This window comes from Triticum dicoccoides, chromosome 3A (genome assembly GCF_002162155.2).
Source record: "Triticum dicoccoides isolate Atlit2015 ecotype Zavitan chromosome 3A, WEW_v2.0, whole genome shotgun sequence".
Taxonomy (NCBI): domain Eukaryota; kingdom Viridiplantae; phylum Streptophyta; class Magnoliopsida; order Poales; family Poaceae; genus Triticum; species Triticum dicoccoides.
Window position 1 is genome coordinate 110,593,908 of NC_041384.1, and position 15,222 is coordinate 110,609,129.

Consider the following 15,222-nt stretch of genomic DNA (forward strand, 5'->3'; position numbering starts at 1 on the left):
GATCGCCCCTCTCCCGTACAGGATCACGAGAGGCGGGGTTCCGGAGGCCTGCTGTCCCTTCTCGCGTTGCACGCCGGAAGGAGGTATGGAGAAGACTTGCTTGGCGGCGCAATGATCTGGAACGGTGGTGATAAACCATACGAAGCGACGACGGCTAGGGTAGACGTCTGCCTGACTATATAGTGCGGGCCGGGTAGGTTGTGGGAGTAAACCCCACGTCCGAGTAGTCACGATCCAAAAGAATCAGAAACGGTTCAATAATTAACGCGTCCGTCAATTATTAATTAATGACTCATTAATTTTCCCATGCAGCAAAAATATAGACAACGTGCATAGCTCTGTCCTCGGCTCGGCTCAATCCCGCAACCCGCGGCGCGTCGTGACGAGGCGAGGCGAGGCGTGGCGTGGCGAGGCGAGCGAGGAGGAGGAGCGCGCGTGTAGGTCTCCTCTTCTCATGCTCATACAAGTGGTAGAAGAGCTCACCTTATAAAGAGGTGCAACTCTCTCTCAACTTCCGGGGTGGGACTAAACTTTAGCCTCACTCACTCCACTCACATGTGTGCATGAATGGGCCAAGAGAATTTCAGAATTTTAGTTGGGCTTTGGGCCAAAGGCCTACTAGCAAAATTCCAACAATCCCCCACAAAGTCTCATTGGCACATCTCATCATTTAGTTCCCAAACATTGTTTTATATATCGGTGCTTAGTGGAGACTGTGAAGTTGAACTTCCACTTAGAAATTTATGCTACACTAGATCACAACTTGAATAGTGGACTAGGCCTTGAACTACAAGTTTTCTGTGAAACTAGTTTCACACAAATTCTTGACCGATACTGGGCTGCCGCAAGGCTTCCCCGCAGGTGGAGCGTATACGTCATACTCCAGGGCCTTTCATGAATTTATTAGAGAACACCCAATTCTCACAGACTGCAACGTTAACAGTCAAATTCATATAGGTGTGTTCCTCAGAAGATGTTCTGCAGGACACCATCTCTGCTTACCCGAATAAGCCACTTGGAACACATTAAGATAAGTATCAACCTGCCATGCAGATCAGGAGAGTATTGCATCTTCCGGAGTGGGATAATTAATATAGGGATACTCTCCTCCCAGCTGACCAACAGCTTGTCTCCCACTTCTACTTCACGGGATCTCCGATCACATAGAGTGGTTTACCACTATGGACAACTCATGCGGTGGGTCTGAAACCCATCTCCATCGATGCATTATCTATCACATTATGTGATAGACCCTTTGTGAAGGGACCTGCCAAGTTTTTCGAAGTTTGGATATAATCCAACATAATAACTCCGGAGTTCCTCAATTTTCTGACAGATTTTAGTCTCCTCTTCACATGCCTTGAGGACTTCATATTGTCCTTAGAACTGTTTATCTTGACGATCACAGTTTGATTATCACAGTTCATCAGGATAGGGGGTATTGGTTTTTCACCATAGGTAAGTCCATCAAGAGTTCACGAAGCCACTCTGCTTCAACAGTGGCAGTGTCTAATGCTGTGAGTTCTGCTTCCATAGTTGACCTCGTTAAGATGGTCTGCTTGCAAGACTTCGAGGAAACAGCGCCACCACCAAGTGTAAAAACATAACCACTTGTGGCCTTAATCTCATCAGCATCAGATATCCAGTTTGAGTCACTATAACCCTCCAGTACCCTTGGATACCCGGTGTAGTGAATCCCATAGCTCGCGGTGCCTTTCAAATAGCGCATAACTCTCTCAAGCGCATGCCAATGATCATCTCCCGGTTTTGACACAAACCGACTCAGCTTGCTCACAGCAACCTCGTGGCACTCGCCAAATACATAAGCGATCCAATAATCTGAGAATACCTCAGTTGATCTCTAGCAATCCGTCGATTCTTTCGAAGCAACACACTAGCATCATATGGAGTTGGAGAAGGCATGCAGTCGCTATACCCAAAACGACTCAAGACCTTTTCCACATAATGAGACTGAAGCAGTGTGATCCCACCATTCTCATCTCTCAGCAGCTTAATGTTTAAGATAACATCAGCTACTCCTAGATCCTTCATCTCAAAACAGCGAGATAAGAAATCCTTAACCTCCTTGATTAAATCAAGTTTGGTTCCAAAGATCAATATGTCCTCGACATACAGACAAAGAATAACTCCTTCGCCCCCACCATAGCGATAGTACACGCACTTGTCACCATCGTTTACTACAAAGCCGACAGCAGTTAATGTTCTTTCGAACTTCTCATGCCACTCCTTAGGAGCTTGTTTAAGGCCATATAAAGACTTTAATAACTTGCACACCTTTCCTTCTTGACCAGGTACTACAAAACCATCTGGCTGATCCATGTAAATTTCCTCCTTCAACTCTCCATTGAGGGAAGCCGTCTTAACGTCCATTTGATGAACGAGAAGACCATGTGAGGCAGCCAGTGATAGTAGCACCCGAATTGTGGTCAGTCTAGCCACGGGTGAGTAAGTATCAAAGAAGTCTTCACCTTCTTTCTAGGTATAACCCTTGGCCACAAGCCGTGCCTTGTACTTTTCAATCGTACCATCAGGTCTAAGCTTCTTCTTGAATACCCACTTACATCCTACAGGTTTGCACCCATAAGGACGGTCAGTGATCTCCCAGGTACCGTTAGCTAAGATGGAATCCATCTCGCTACGTACAACTTCCTTCCAGTAGTCAGCATCAGGAGATGCATAGGCTTCTGAAATAGTCCTGGGTGTGTCATCCACGAGGTACACAATGAAATCATCACCAAAAGACTTTGCAGTCCTCTGTCTCTTACTCCTCATAGGAGTTCCATTGTTACCCTCAACTGGATTCTCAACGTGTTCCATCTCAATGGTGGGTTCAGGAATTACAGTGAATTCCTCACTAGATGGAGTAGGTATCTCCTGATTTGATGAACTCGACATATCCTTCATAGGAAATATGTCCTCAAAGAAAGTTGCATCATTTGATTCCATAATCGTACCAACATGCATGTCGGATACCTCAGATTTTATTATCAAAAATCTATAGCCGATGCTATGAAAAGCATAGCCCAGAAGAACGCAATCCACGGTTTTTGGTCCAAGCTTGCGCTTCTTGGGAATTGGTATATTGACTTTCGCCAAACAACCCCAAGTACGTAGGTAAGAGAGTTTCAACCTTTTCCTTTCCCATTCCTCAAATGGAGTCATGGTCTTATGCTTTGTGGGAACTTGGTTTAGGACATGACACGCAGTCATTAGCGCCTCCCTCCACCATTCCTTGGATAGACCCGAAGTGTCTAACATGGTGTTAACCATATCAGTTAGAGTTCGCTTCTTTCTTTCGGCTACCCCATTTGACTGGGGTGAGTAGGGAGGCGTCCTCTCATGGATTATACCATGTTCCGCACAAAACAGATCAAATTCATTGGAAAAATACTCTCCACCACGATCGGACCTAAGCCGTTTAATTTTTCGATCAAGTTGGTTCTCTGCCTCAGCTTTATAGTTTTTAAAGAAACTCAAAGCCTCATCTTTTGATTTCAGAAGATACACATAACAATATCTAGTGGAGTCATCAATCAACGTCATGAAGTATCTATTTCCACCTTTTGTCAACATGCCATTCATCTCACGAAGATCAGAATGTATAAGCTCAAGTGGCGCCAAGTCTCTTGCCTCTGCAGTCTTATGGGACTTGCGAGGTTGCTTAGCTTGCACACATACTTGGCACTTGGAGCCTTTGACAGTAGAGATTTTCGGAATTAAATTCATATTGGCTAACCGCGTCATGCAACCAAAGTTAATATGACAGAGTCGTGAATGCCAAATATCAGACTCATTATTGTGGCAAACATTATTAATAACTTTAGTGTAAATATCTGACAAAGATAGGCGGAACAAGCCTCCGCACTCATAGCCTTTTCCAACAAATTGTCCACACTTAGAGATTACAACTTTATTGGATTCGAAAACCAACTTAAAACCATCTCGACATAAACGGGAACCGCTAACGAGATTTTTATTGATGGATGGCACATGATGAACGTTCTTCAGACGCACAGTCTTCCCCAAAGTAAACTTCAGATCGACCGTACCAACACCTTGAACGATGGCATGTGACCCGTTCCCCATCAGCACGGGTGAAGTCCCTGTTGCCTGGTAAGAAGAAAACATGGAGGCATCAGCACAAACATGTACATTGGCACCGGTGTCAATTAACCAATCAGGGGATTGAAATACTGAAAGGATGGTTGGAAAAATACCGTATCCTGATTCCTTCATATCAGTATCACCGATGACAACATTAGCGGACTTGCCGCTCTTCTCATGTTCGCGCTCCTCAAAGCGGTTAGGACACTTCGGAGCCCAGTAGGATCACCGCAGACATGGCAAAGTCCCTTCCCTTTCTTATGAGAATTCTTCTTGAAGTTGGTAGAATATGATGGCTTGTTCTTTGTATCAAACTTGCCTTTGCCCTAAGTTTTGTTCTTATTGTTTTTGAACTTATTGGGCTGGGAGTTCTTCTTCTGTACCATGTGGGCACTAGAACCTCCCTCGGCAACTCGAGCACGTGTGTCCTTTGCTCTCGCCTTCTCTTCAACATCAAGAGTATCAATGAGATCTGCAACGGAAAACTCCTGTCTCTTGTGTTTCAGGGAAGTAGCAAAATTGTTTCACGAAGGTGGAAGCTTGGCAATGATGCCTCCGACAACAAATTTGTCCGGCAACACACACTTGAAGTACTCAAGTTTTTTTGCGAGCGACTGTATCTCATGAGCCTGCTGTACAACAGGGCGCTCATCAGTCATCTTGTAGTCATAGAATTGCTCCATGACGTACAACTCGTGGTTGTCGGGGGCGATTTTAACCTCCTCCGCTTCGCTGAGGACAAGAGCATTGAGCATTTCAACTTTGCACGGATGCAAATGTTTAATGACTGCATTGCTGATCTTGGCCTCCGCGAGATAGATAGGGTTGGTGCCAGGTTCACCTGGACCAACCGGCAGGCATCCCCAACTTTGCTCCATGACGTACAACTCGCTGTCGGCGTCCGAGGCACCAAACTTGGCCTCGAGCGCAGCCCACATGTCCTTGCCGTTGTCAAACGACATATACGAATCCACAATGGAGTCATCAAGAACACTTAGAAGAGCGCCTTTAAAGAGGGTATCGATCTTCTCAAAAGCTTCCGGTTGTGCTGGATTAAGATCGCCCTCAGGCTTGCCCTTCGTGGCATCATAGCAGCCCATGGTCTGAAACCAGTAGACTGCTCTCGTGCGCCACCTCTTATATTGCGCCCCCTTAAAGGCAGACGGCTTCAGATGCGCAGCAAAACCACTCGGAGTAAATTGCCTATAATCAGGTTTTTGGATTGTTGGAAATATGAGCAAATTACTATGAGATTTAATCCGAATAAACAGAAGATAAATCATGACCCCAGCAGCAGAGATTAAACTAATCATGCGAACTAGCATAGCAGATGAACATATCACATCTAGGGCACATGCTAGAAGCATGAATTCTACCACGATCTCAAACAGGAAGGATAGAATCACATACGGTGCAGCACCGCCGGCGTTGAGGTTGTCGCCCATGTCGTCGAGGACGAGGTTGCCGAGGTCGGGGAAGAAGTCGTCGTTCACGAAGTCGTTGCTGCTAGCAGTCGCGCGAGTGCGCTCCCTAAAAACCTGATCGCCCTTCTCCCGTACAGGATCACGAGAGGCGGGGTTCCGGAGGCGGTGCACGCCGGAAGGAGGGATGGAGAAGACTTGCTTGGCGGCGCAATGATCTGAAACGGTGGTGAGAAACCATACGAAGCGACGACGGCTAGGGTAGACATCTGCCCGGGTAGGTCATGGGAGTAAACCCCATGTCCGAGTCGTCACGATCCAAAAGAATCGGAAACGGTTCGGTAATTAACGCGTCCGTTAATTATTAATTAATGACTCATTAATCAACGTGCATAGCTCTGTCCTCGGCTTAATCCCGCAACCCGAGGCGAGGCGAGGCGAGGCGAGGAGGAGGAGGAGCGCACGTGTAGGTCTCCTCTTCTCATGCTCATACAAGTGGTAGAAGAGCTCACCTTATAAAGAGGTGCAACTCTCTCTCAACTTTCGGGGTGGGACTAAACTTTAGCCTCACTCACTCCACTCACATGTGTGCATGAATGGGCCAAGAGAATTTCAAAATTTTAGTTGGGCTTTGGGCCAAAGGCCTACTAGCAAAATTCCAACAGATGCAATGACCTAATATATTCTTCCCGTAACTCACCCACATCTTCTATCTTGTTGCTATAAAAGAAAGGCGGGATATGGGTTAGCAAAAATATAACACACATCCAGAACATAATTTGCAAAACTTGGAAGCAGGAAGGATTAAAAGAGAATTACCGGCCAAGGTACACATATATCAAGAAAACGTTGTCGAGCTCTAGCTCCCCAAGCGCCATCATGGTCATCTGCAGGTTCGCTGTTGCCTGTGATGTGTTTGCATTGCCACGAGCGTCTTCTGGCATCATGCGCACCAGTGTCGGTGGTGTTTCGAGTTCAGCCCCTACAGGTCTCGACGGGCCTCCCAGTCCCAACTGATGCAGAGACTTTATGATCTTCCCCACAGGGCTTGGGGTGGATGCCCTTCTTGTAGGCGAAGCAATGGCATTCCGGGCCGGGCTCTCGATCCCCACCTGATGCTGCCACCCAGACACAGGGCCATGGCCAGGGCTTCCCGGCAGCTGCAAACTGTAATGCGGGGCAGGGCTCCTGGCATCGATCGTGGCATGGGTTGGGAGATCCAAGGAAATGTGAATGTGATGATTCACTGTCCCTAATACAGCATCACCTGCTGGATCATAAATTCAGACGATTAGAGACAAAGAAAACTAACTGGAATGAGGATGTGATGTTGGGGGAGAAGTGTAAATTGACATGTGAGGTAATCTCTTAATAATAGCCACACCACACACTTGAACTTAACTGGAATGCTCGGTTACAGCTGAAATAAAAGATGAAGGAGACCTAGGTCCTAGGCTACCACGCGACGGCGACGCCAACGGAATCTCACGCTGCCCTCTCCGCCGCTTCCCCTCTCTCTTCTGCGCTCACCGGCCGTCCCCGCCAACTGCTCGTCTGCACCCCCTCCCTCCCTCCTCGTCCTCACACGTGCCAAGAACTCAGCGCCGCCGGCTCCCCCTAACCCCGCCGGCCGCCGGCCGCCGCCGCCTACAACCGGGCTCATCTGCCGGATGACGAATGGATGCTTCCCTACTCCCTTCCTAGTCTTTCTTTTGCGAAAGAAAAAACTCAAGATCTTCACCGTAGTGAGAACTACAGTTGCAACAACTACTAAAACAAATGTACGTAGTAAAAAAGGAACACAGTTCATCCACAGCATTCTCTTCCTTCTCCCAACACTCCGGCGCCTCCATTTCCTCGTCTCCGTCAACTTATGTTCACTCCACTCAGCCAAATCAAGCTATTTCTATCCAGATCGATCGATCCCCCAAATCGAGCGACCGGTTCTTGGAAGAAGAATTTTTTTTAGCAAAGCACAATGTCTTGCACCGGTAGTCGTACTGGAAATAACCCAGTTCTTGATGATGCAAATAAAAATCAACCATCCAACACACAAGCAGCGAGAGAGGGGAAGAGAGGGGCGGTGTTCGCACCTCCTCGCTGTGACTGGACGGAGCTGCCGCCGGTGGCGCGCTCCTCGGAGTCGTGCTTCACCATCCACAGGATATAGGCGGACAGGTTCTGCACCGGCTTCCCGGACTTCCCGATCCTCTGCAGCACCCGCACGGCCGCCGCCTCGCCGAGCTCCGCGAGCCGGCGCTGCGCCAGAGGGTCGGCTTGCTCGTCGTGCCTCCCCTCGAGCTGCGCCAGCTCAAACTCCACCGCCGCCGGGAGTTGGCAAGCGCGCATCTCCGTCGAGCCGAGGGCGCTCATCAAGGTTCCTTCCGGGCGTCGGAGATTGAGTTTGAGTCGCTGGTGTGGATGGATGGATAGGAGCTCCTTGTTATGGAAGGAAGAAGAACATAGGCAGTACTGAACATAGGACCCACCTGCTCCTCTGCATGGCAGAGGCGCCTACTAAGTGCTCCTTTGATTCAAACGAATTCTATAGGATTTCTGAAGGATTGAAACCCTTAAGAATTTTTCCTATGTTGGTCCTTTGATTCATAGGATTGGATCCCATAGGAATTTTTCCTATGTAATCTTTTGTACTACATTTCATAGGAAATCTAACATCTACTCCAACCTCTTTTTACAATTCCTTTGCTTTTCCTGGGCCATCAAACACTCCATACTAATCCTGTAGGATTCATGTGTGCATGCCACTCCAACTCTATACTTTTTCTATTCCTACGTTTTGAAAATCCTGCGAATCAAAGAGGGCCTAAAAGGCTACTACGAGCCTACGAGTACCTGCTGCCATGACTTGTCACTTCAGTAGAGAGAGCTCAGTTCTTGTAGTTTGAACGGGATCAGTCTTCTTTGGACTTGGTCATTTGGAAATCTGACCATCCAAATAAACAGTGGACACTCAGCAAACGAAGGGGTTCTTTGATTTAAAGGATTCTTAAAGGAATTTTGAAGGATTCTAATCCTTAGGATTTTTTTTCTACGTGGGTTGTTTGATTCGTAGGATTGTAAACCGTAGAAATTTTTTCATAGGATTCATTAGCACTAGATTTCATAGGAAATTTTCCATCCACTCAAATCTCTTTGAAAAAATCCTACGTTTTTCTTATGCACAATCAAACACTCATACAATCATGTAGGATTCAAGATGACATGCAAATTCAATCCCACGTTTTTCCTGTTCCTGCATTTGGGAAATCCTACGAATCAAAGAGTCCCGAAATGTGCTCCGAAACTGGTCACGTATCAACTGCCTGTCAAAATAACATACCGTAGTGTCAAAAACGCTATGGAGAGAGTCTGAGCCTCCATAAAGTGCAGAGTTCTTGGAGCAACTCAAACGGGCCGATCCAACCGGACGACGCTTTTGTCTGTTTTTTGTTTGTTTGGGTTGGCCGTCTTTTTTAGATTTGGGTCGACAGTGCGCCCAACGCGCCGACCCATTTCATGATCGCGCGCTGGTTTTGGCGCCCCAATGCGCGGGAAAGGTTCATGCGTTGGTTTTGGTGTGGCTGGCGCTCGTTATTAAAGGCGCTCCCTCCACACTCTGCCCGCCGCCTGCTCGTCTCGCCCCCTCTCACTAGCCTTGCCGCCTCTGCGCCACCATGTCGATGCGCCGCCTGGACGCTTTGGATTTTCGTGGAGTCCGCGAGCGCCGCTTCGGCGCCTTCTCCTTCGAGATCTGGTTTGGCGAGAAACGCCTCATTCTCGGCACCTTCGACATCACAGAGGAGGCGGCCCGCGCGTATGACGCGGCGGCGTGGCGCCTTTTGCGGCCTCGTCAAGAGATGAATTTTCCCGATGTGTCGACGAGCCAGCGGGTGCAAGATCTCGTGCCTCTCCCGCGGCTTTTCACCGACGAGGATCGTCGTGACCACCGGAGGCGGCAGCGTCGCCTCGCCATCGTCGAGATGGACGTGGAAGCCATGGCGATGTGGTGCGAACGCTTCTCGCAGGACATTGTCGACGAGCGTCAGTTCTACAAGGAAAGGAGGATGGAGAGGGATGCGAGGAGGACAGAGCGAGCCGCCTATCGGGAGGACAAGCATGCGCGAAAGTAGGCCACTCAAATGAACATGAAGCTAGGAAAAGCGTCGTCCTGGGACTTCGAGGATGAGCGGTATGCTGACACATCCATTCAGATGTCGAAGAAGGACATTACCGAGTTGGAGTCGGAAAACGACGAGTAGTTGATCTTTTCTTTATCTGTCTATGCTAGAATTATCTATATGTCCTTTTTCTATCGGAAAAAATGGCCGGGGACGAAGCAGGCGGGCGAGGGTGTGCTATTGGATGGGGAAAGGCCAATGTGTCACCGACCAGCGGGCCGGGGAGGAGAGAGGGCGAGCGCGCGCATCCGTCTTGTGTCCGTGTCGACGCAAATCCGACTCAAAAATGGGCTGGGAATGAGTCGGCAGGCGGACGAAAGCAGACGTGCGTCCGTTTGGGTCGGCGCATTGGACCGACTTTTCTATCCGCGCCGACCCAAACGAACGGTGGCGGACGAAATGGATCGCCCCATTGAAGTTGCTCTTATGGGAAATGTTTTGCGCATGAAACAGTTTAGTATGGGATCTTTCAAAAAGATCTATTTAGGATTGTCTATGTCTCAGTTGATAGGGGGCGCCTCATGCTAGTCTTTGAGCGCCCCTGATCAAAACAAAAAAGTCTTTGAGAGCCTCTCAGCACTGCTTAGGGCATCTCCAGCCGTTGGCCCCCCAGGAGAGGCAAAAAATTGCCCCCGGGGGCGCACCGGCGCTAAACCGCGCATTGGGGGCATGATGCCCCCCACTCGCGGCCCCCCACGGGTTTTTAAAAAAGTCAAATACGGCGCAAACACGACTCAAATTTAACGCAAACATCGGCGAGTTCGTTCAAATTTAAACATACTTTACAAAAAAAGGGAAAAACTACCTCGGGCTACCCTCGCCGTCTCCCTCGCCGCCCGCCCACGCGGTTCTACATGCCGAGGAGGCGGTAGAACCGCGTGTAGTCACCGCCGTCGTCGTCGTCGTCGCCCCCGCCGACGCCTCCGCCGTCCCTGCTGCATCCCTCCCTCGGTTGGCGCGGCGGGTTGGACGGTCCGGGGGCGTCGTCGTCGTAGTCGCTGAGGACCAAGACGCCGTGCTCGTCCTCGTGCCCATGCTTGCGGGCGGCGATCTCCTCCAGGGCCCGGCGCTGCCGGACCATCTCGTCGCGGAGGTAGTCGTCCCGCGCCCACCGCAGGGCGTCCTCGTCGGAGAAGCCGCGCCGGGCTATCTCCTCGTACTCCACAGGGAGGCCGGGCTCCGGCTTGGGCTCCGGCTTGGGCTCGACGAGGATGAAACGGCCGGTGGGGGAGGCGTTGTCGCCGATGCGGACGCTGGAGCGGCGGGTGCGCGCGTTGACAGGCGCGCCGTGGGGCTCCAGCTTGACGGGGCGGAGGTGTAGGCAGGGGGAGCCGCCGGACGAGGAGGAGGACCCCCCGGTCTCCATGTGCCTCGGGGTCCAGGAGCTTCCCCGGCGGCGTGTGAAGGACGGGGGAGCAGGGTACTCGAGGCGCGGCATGTTGCCGCCCTTGATGTACTCGAGGACGGCGTCCAACGTGCGCCCGGGCACGCCCCACCACCGACGCCGACCGACGGCGTTGAGCCTGCCGGAGGGCTCGACGCCGTTGGTAGCCTCGAGCTACTCGGCGTGACGGCGGCGGAAGTAGGGCTCCCAGAGCGGGCTGTCGGGGACGTACCATGGCCCCTCCCTCGCCGCACGCGGTAGGGACGAGCGGATGCGTGCGATCTCCGCACGCCACGCCGCGCCGGTGGGTATCGGGGGCACCAGCATGCCGCCGGCGCTGATCCTCCACGCCCCGGGTACCCGCATGTCCGGCGGGACCGGGTACTCGGCCTCGAAAAGGAGGCGAGCCTCGCTCTCGTGAAGATGGCGGTGGCCGAAGCCGTTCGCCGCCGCGCCGTCGCCTGGGAAGCGCTCGGCCATGGGTGCTGGAGACGGCGAGAGAGAGGAGAGGGAGGAACGACGACGGCGAGAGAGTACGAGTCGCCGAGTGCGCTGGGGCGCGTCTTATATAGGCCAAGGCGCCGCCCATGCGCGAGCCACCGTGAGTACGCATGGCGGGCGAGGGAGGGCAAGGGACGCGCGTCATCCGGTCTTCACTGCGCCGCCCGTGAGGCATCAATGGCGCAGGCTGACCGGCGCGACAGCTTTGGCATTGATTCGCCGCGGGAAACGAGGCGATGAGGACGACGAAGGGGCGAGAAGAGGGTAGAGTCGCTGACGCGGCGGGCCCGCGGCTTTTGCGCCAAAACAGTTCACCCCGGCGCCCCCGGGCGCCCCCCAGCGCGCCGGGTTCGACCTGGGTCCGCCGGCGCTGTTTTCGGCCCAAGCCGGCGAAAATCGGGCTCCTGGGGACGCGACTGGGCCGATTTTTCGGCGCCGGCGCAAAAAAACGCCTGGGGAGGCCTTCCTGGGGGCGCGGCTGGAGATGCCCTTAGCCTGCTTGGCGCTCGAATGCGAGGGATAGTGGGCTGAATTAGCTCATTCTGACAAAAATTTCCCCACCCACCCTCCTTCATCGCTCCCGCGAGCGAGGGGGAGCAATCCCTAGTGTCGTCGGCCAGACCCCTCCCTTCCCCACCTCCTCTCTCTCGCCGCTGCCAAGGGGGCGCGGCCGGGCGAAGGCTGGTCGGTGTCGACGGCGATGGGGACTTCCTGCCCTCTCGCTTGGTGGCGCCGGTGCCATCTTGCTGGAGCGTTGTGCGTGTGTCGGGCACAGTGGCGCGGTGGTGTGGCAGGCAACGGTGGCGGTGCGTGGCATGGAGGTTGTGGTTGCTTCAGCTGCTGTGATTCCATGGGCGATGAGGGTTTGCAGCGGCGTGGGTTGTGGTGAGGCTCGGTGTCCTTTGGTGTGGCGCGGGTGTTGGCTCCCTCGGTGAGCCTCTTGGGTTGAGGGTGGAGGATGATCTGGTTCCTTGAGGCGGTTGGCGGGTGACTGGTAGTGGCCTCTCATAGATCTGAGTGGGAGGTCATGGTGGGGCGGCACGGGGGTGTGCCGTGTGGGGAGCTTGGCTGGAGATGGGGGCTACGACGGTCCTCTGGCCTCCCGTCGCCGGCGTAGTGGTGCGCCGGGAATGGATGTGTTCCGCTCCTCCTCCTCCCACTTTCCCTGACCTGGTGCTTCCTGGCTCCGAATTCGGCGTTGTTCGAGGCAGGCTGGTCGCTGGGGGCTTTGCCGTGGTCAAGGTCTGCCGGTAGACTTGAGGCTCATACCTTTGGGTGCTCTCGGTGGTGTCTGGTTGCAAGGCGGTGGCCTTAGTGGTGGGAGCCATAATGCTTGTGGGCGAATCTCGTGGCTTAGGGGCTGTATGGCTTCCATGGCCGTGTGGACAACGTGGAGGCTGGGTTTCGACTGTTTCATGGCGTTGGTGTGGTTCATCTTGTGGTTGGTCGCACCTTGATGGGAGGCGGAGCGGGTTTGCCGGGGATATACCATGTCAGTGGCGGTGTCTATGGGCGTCGTACCCTTCTTAAAGGCTCCGTCACGGCGTCTCTCTGTCCTTCGAGTTGCTCTGGGTGAAGATCTTGATCCTTTGGATCGGCCGGTGGCGGCGCCCCGGTGTCGTACCTTTCTTGAAGGCACCGCCTTGGAGCCCATGTCTCGTCGGTGTTTGACATCCTCTCTTGGCGGTGGCTTGTTCACGATTGAGAACCCGGTATCTCCATAGTGATGCTTATTGTCGGCCTGATGTTTGCTTGGAGTTGTATCAGGTGGTGTTGTTGATCTTCAGCTCCTATGTATTCTACCTTGGGTGTGTGTGTTATGGTGGCATGTGTTTGTATCGGATTGTATATTGGTCGTTGCTTTATTTATAAAGCAGTAATTAGCTCATTCTCAACGGTTGGCTGGCTGACCAATTGACCATGGACCTTTTAAAAAGTTCATAATATTGAGAGAAAAATGTACTCTAAAAATAGTTCACGTTTTTTTAAATCATTGCGAATTTGAGAAAAGTTCACAAAAGAAGTATGTGAAAAAAATTTCAAAAAACATAAAAACGAAAAGGTTCACGAATTTGAAAACATGATGTGGAAACTAGAAAAGGTTCATCAAGTATGAAAAAACTACGAATTTGGGAAAAGTTCATCGATTTTAAAAATAATAATTTAAAAAAGTTCATCAATTTTGAAAAAAGTTCACGAATTTGAAAAAGTTCGCGGGATTTTGAAAAAAGGTTCACTGATTTGAAAAAATAAGTTCATGAATTTGAAAACAGATCTTATATTTTAAAAAAAATCACAAAAATGATAAAAGTACACAGATTTGAAGAAAAGTTTTGGATTTCAAAAAAAGGTCACACATTTTAAAAAGGAACAAGAAAAAATAAAAATAAAAATAACTAAAGATAAAAAACGAACAAAACTAGTCTAAAATAACCTAAACGAAAAAAACGGATGAGAAGCTTCCCAAAACCCGGAACAGCTTTGTCTCGGTGCAAAGCTTAGGTGGGTTGGGCCATGAAGAACGCCTTGAGGTGCCAGTTAACGAAATACACGTTAACCGATGAAGAAGGTGCCGAATAGAATCCAGCCTGCGGTTCAAAAAAACCCAACCTAGTCTTTTCATGCGGTGGCCAGTCCTTGGAAGATAGTCTTGTACCAGTGGGTGGTGCAACCAGACCCCGTGTGGCCCTAGCCCGGCAAAATGGGGAACCCTAGGCCGCTGACTGCTTCAGCGCCACTTCCTTCCTCCCATCTTACTGCATCAGAGAACTCCCCGTGCAAAGCTCGCGCAAATGCCAATGATGTGGTGGTCGGGCGCTCCCTCTCCTCGAGCGGCGGTGGTGGTTGGCTCTTGGGCGCGGCGCCGCGACCCTTTCCGTGATGTTTGTGTGAAGTACATGAGGTGTCGCGTGTGCCCACAGACACCCATTGCGGCAGATCAGGGTATGCTGACCTAGCCGGCGACACTTGGTGGCGGATCGGTGCCTCCCTTGATGTGGTCGGTGGTGGTCTGGGAGCTGTTTAGGGGCTACCCGACTCGGCGATGCAGCATCAATGGTAGCGGCGTGAAACTGTGATGGTGCAGCTACGTGTTGCCACGTCTGAATGTCTTCGACCTCTACCTCAACGACTCTGGTGCAGGTGCGGGTGAGGTGTTGAAATTCCCATGATGACGCCCGACTCTCCGTGTGGTGCAATAGTTTGTGTTCGAAGGCATGACTTTGGTCACGTGGTGATGCCACGTCAAGGTTATGCACGCGAGCGGCTGTCCGGACATACATTGTCATGGAATAGTTTGGATTTCGGGTCTCCGTGATCATGGTGTGTGGGCGGCCCCGTCCATGCAAGATCATCTTCTTCGAGAAGTGGTGGCATGCAACACGCGACGACTTTTGGTTTGGGGTGCATCCCGAGTACTAGGTGCGATCACTTGGTGAAAACCGAAGGTCCAACTTTATTGGTTGCACCTGGCAATGGTGATGTTAAATAAGCGACGAAGAGGCGGTTCAAAAAGTCAAGACTGCGCTTGGATGAAGGTCGTGAACAGGATAGCGAGAGAGCATGTGTCACTTGTGGCAATAGTAAGGTGACTACTAGTGGTGTTATTTTTACT

The 15,222-nt window shown here is 51.4% G+C and overlaps 1 protein-coding gene across 1 annotated transcript; it reads right to left on the reverse strand.

Annotated features, from left to right (window-relative positions):
* Positions 1 to 6,361: 6,361 nt before the first annotated feature.
* On the reverse strand, positions 6,362 to 8,018 carry LOC119272039 (probable RNA-dependent RNA polymerase 4). The gene is made up of 2 exons (XM_037553639.1): positions 7,640 to 8,018; positions 6,362 to 6,813 (listed from the first exon to the last, which is right to left on the reverse strand). The coding sequence occupies exons 1-2, from the start codon at positions 7,917 to 7,919 to the stop codon at positions 6,362 to 6,364; spliced, it is 732 nt and encodes a 243-aa protein (XP_037409536.1). The 5' UTR covers positions 7,920 to 8,018.
* Positions 8,019 to 15,222: the final 7,204 nt, after the last annotated feature.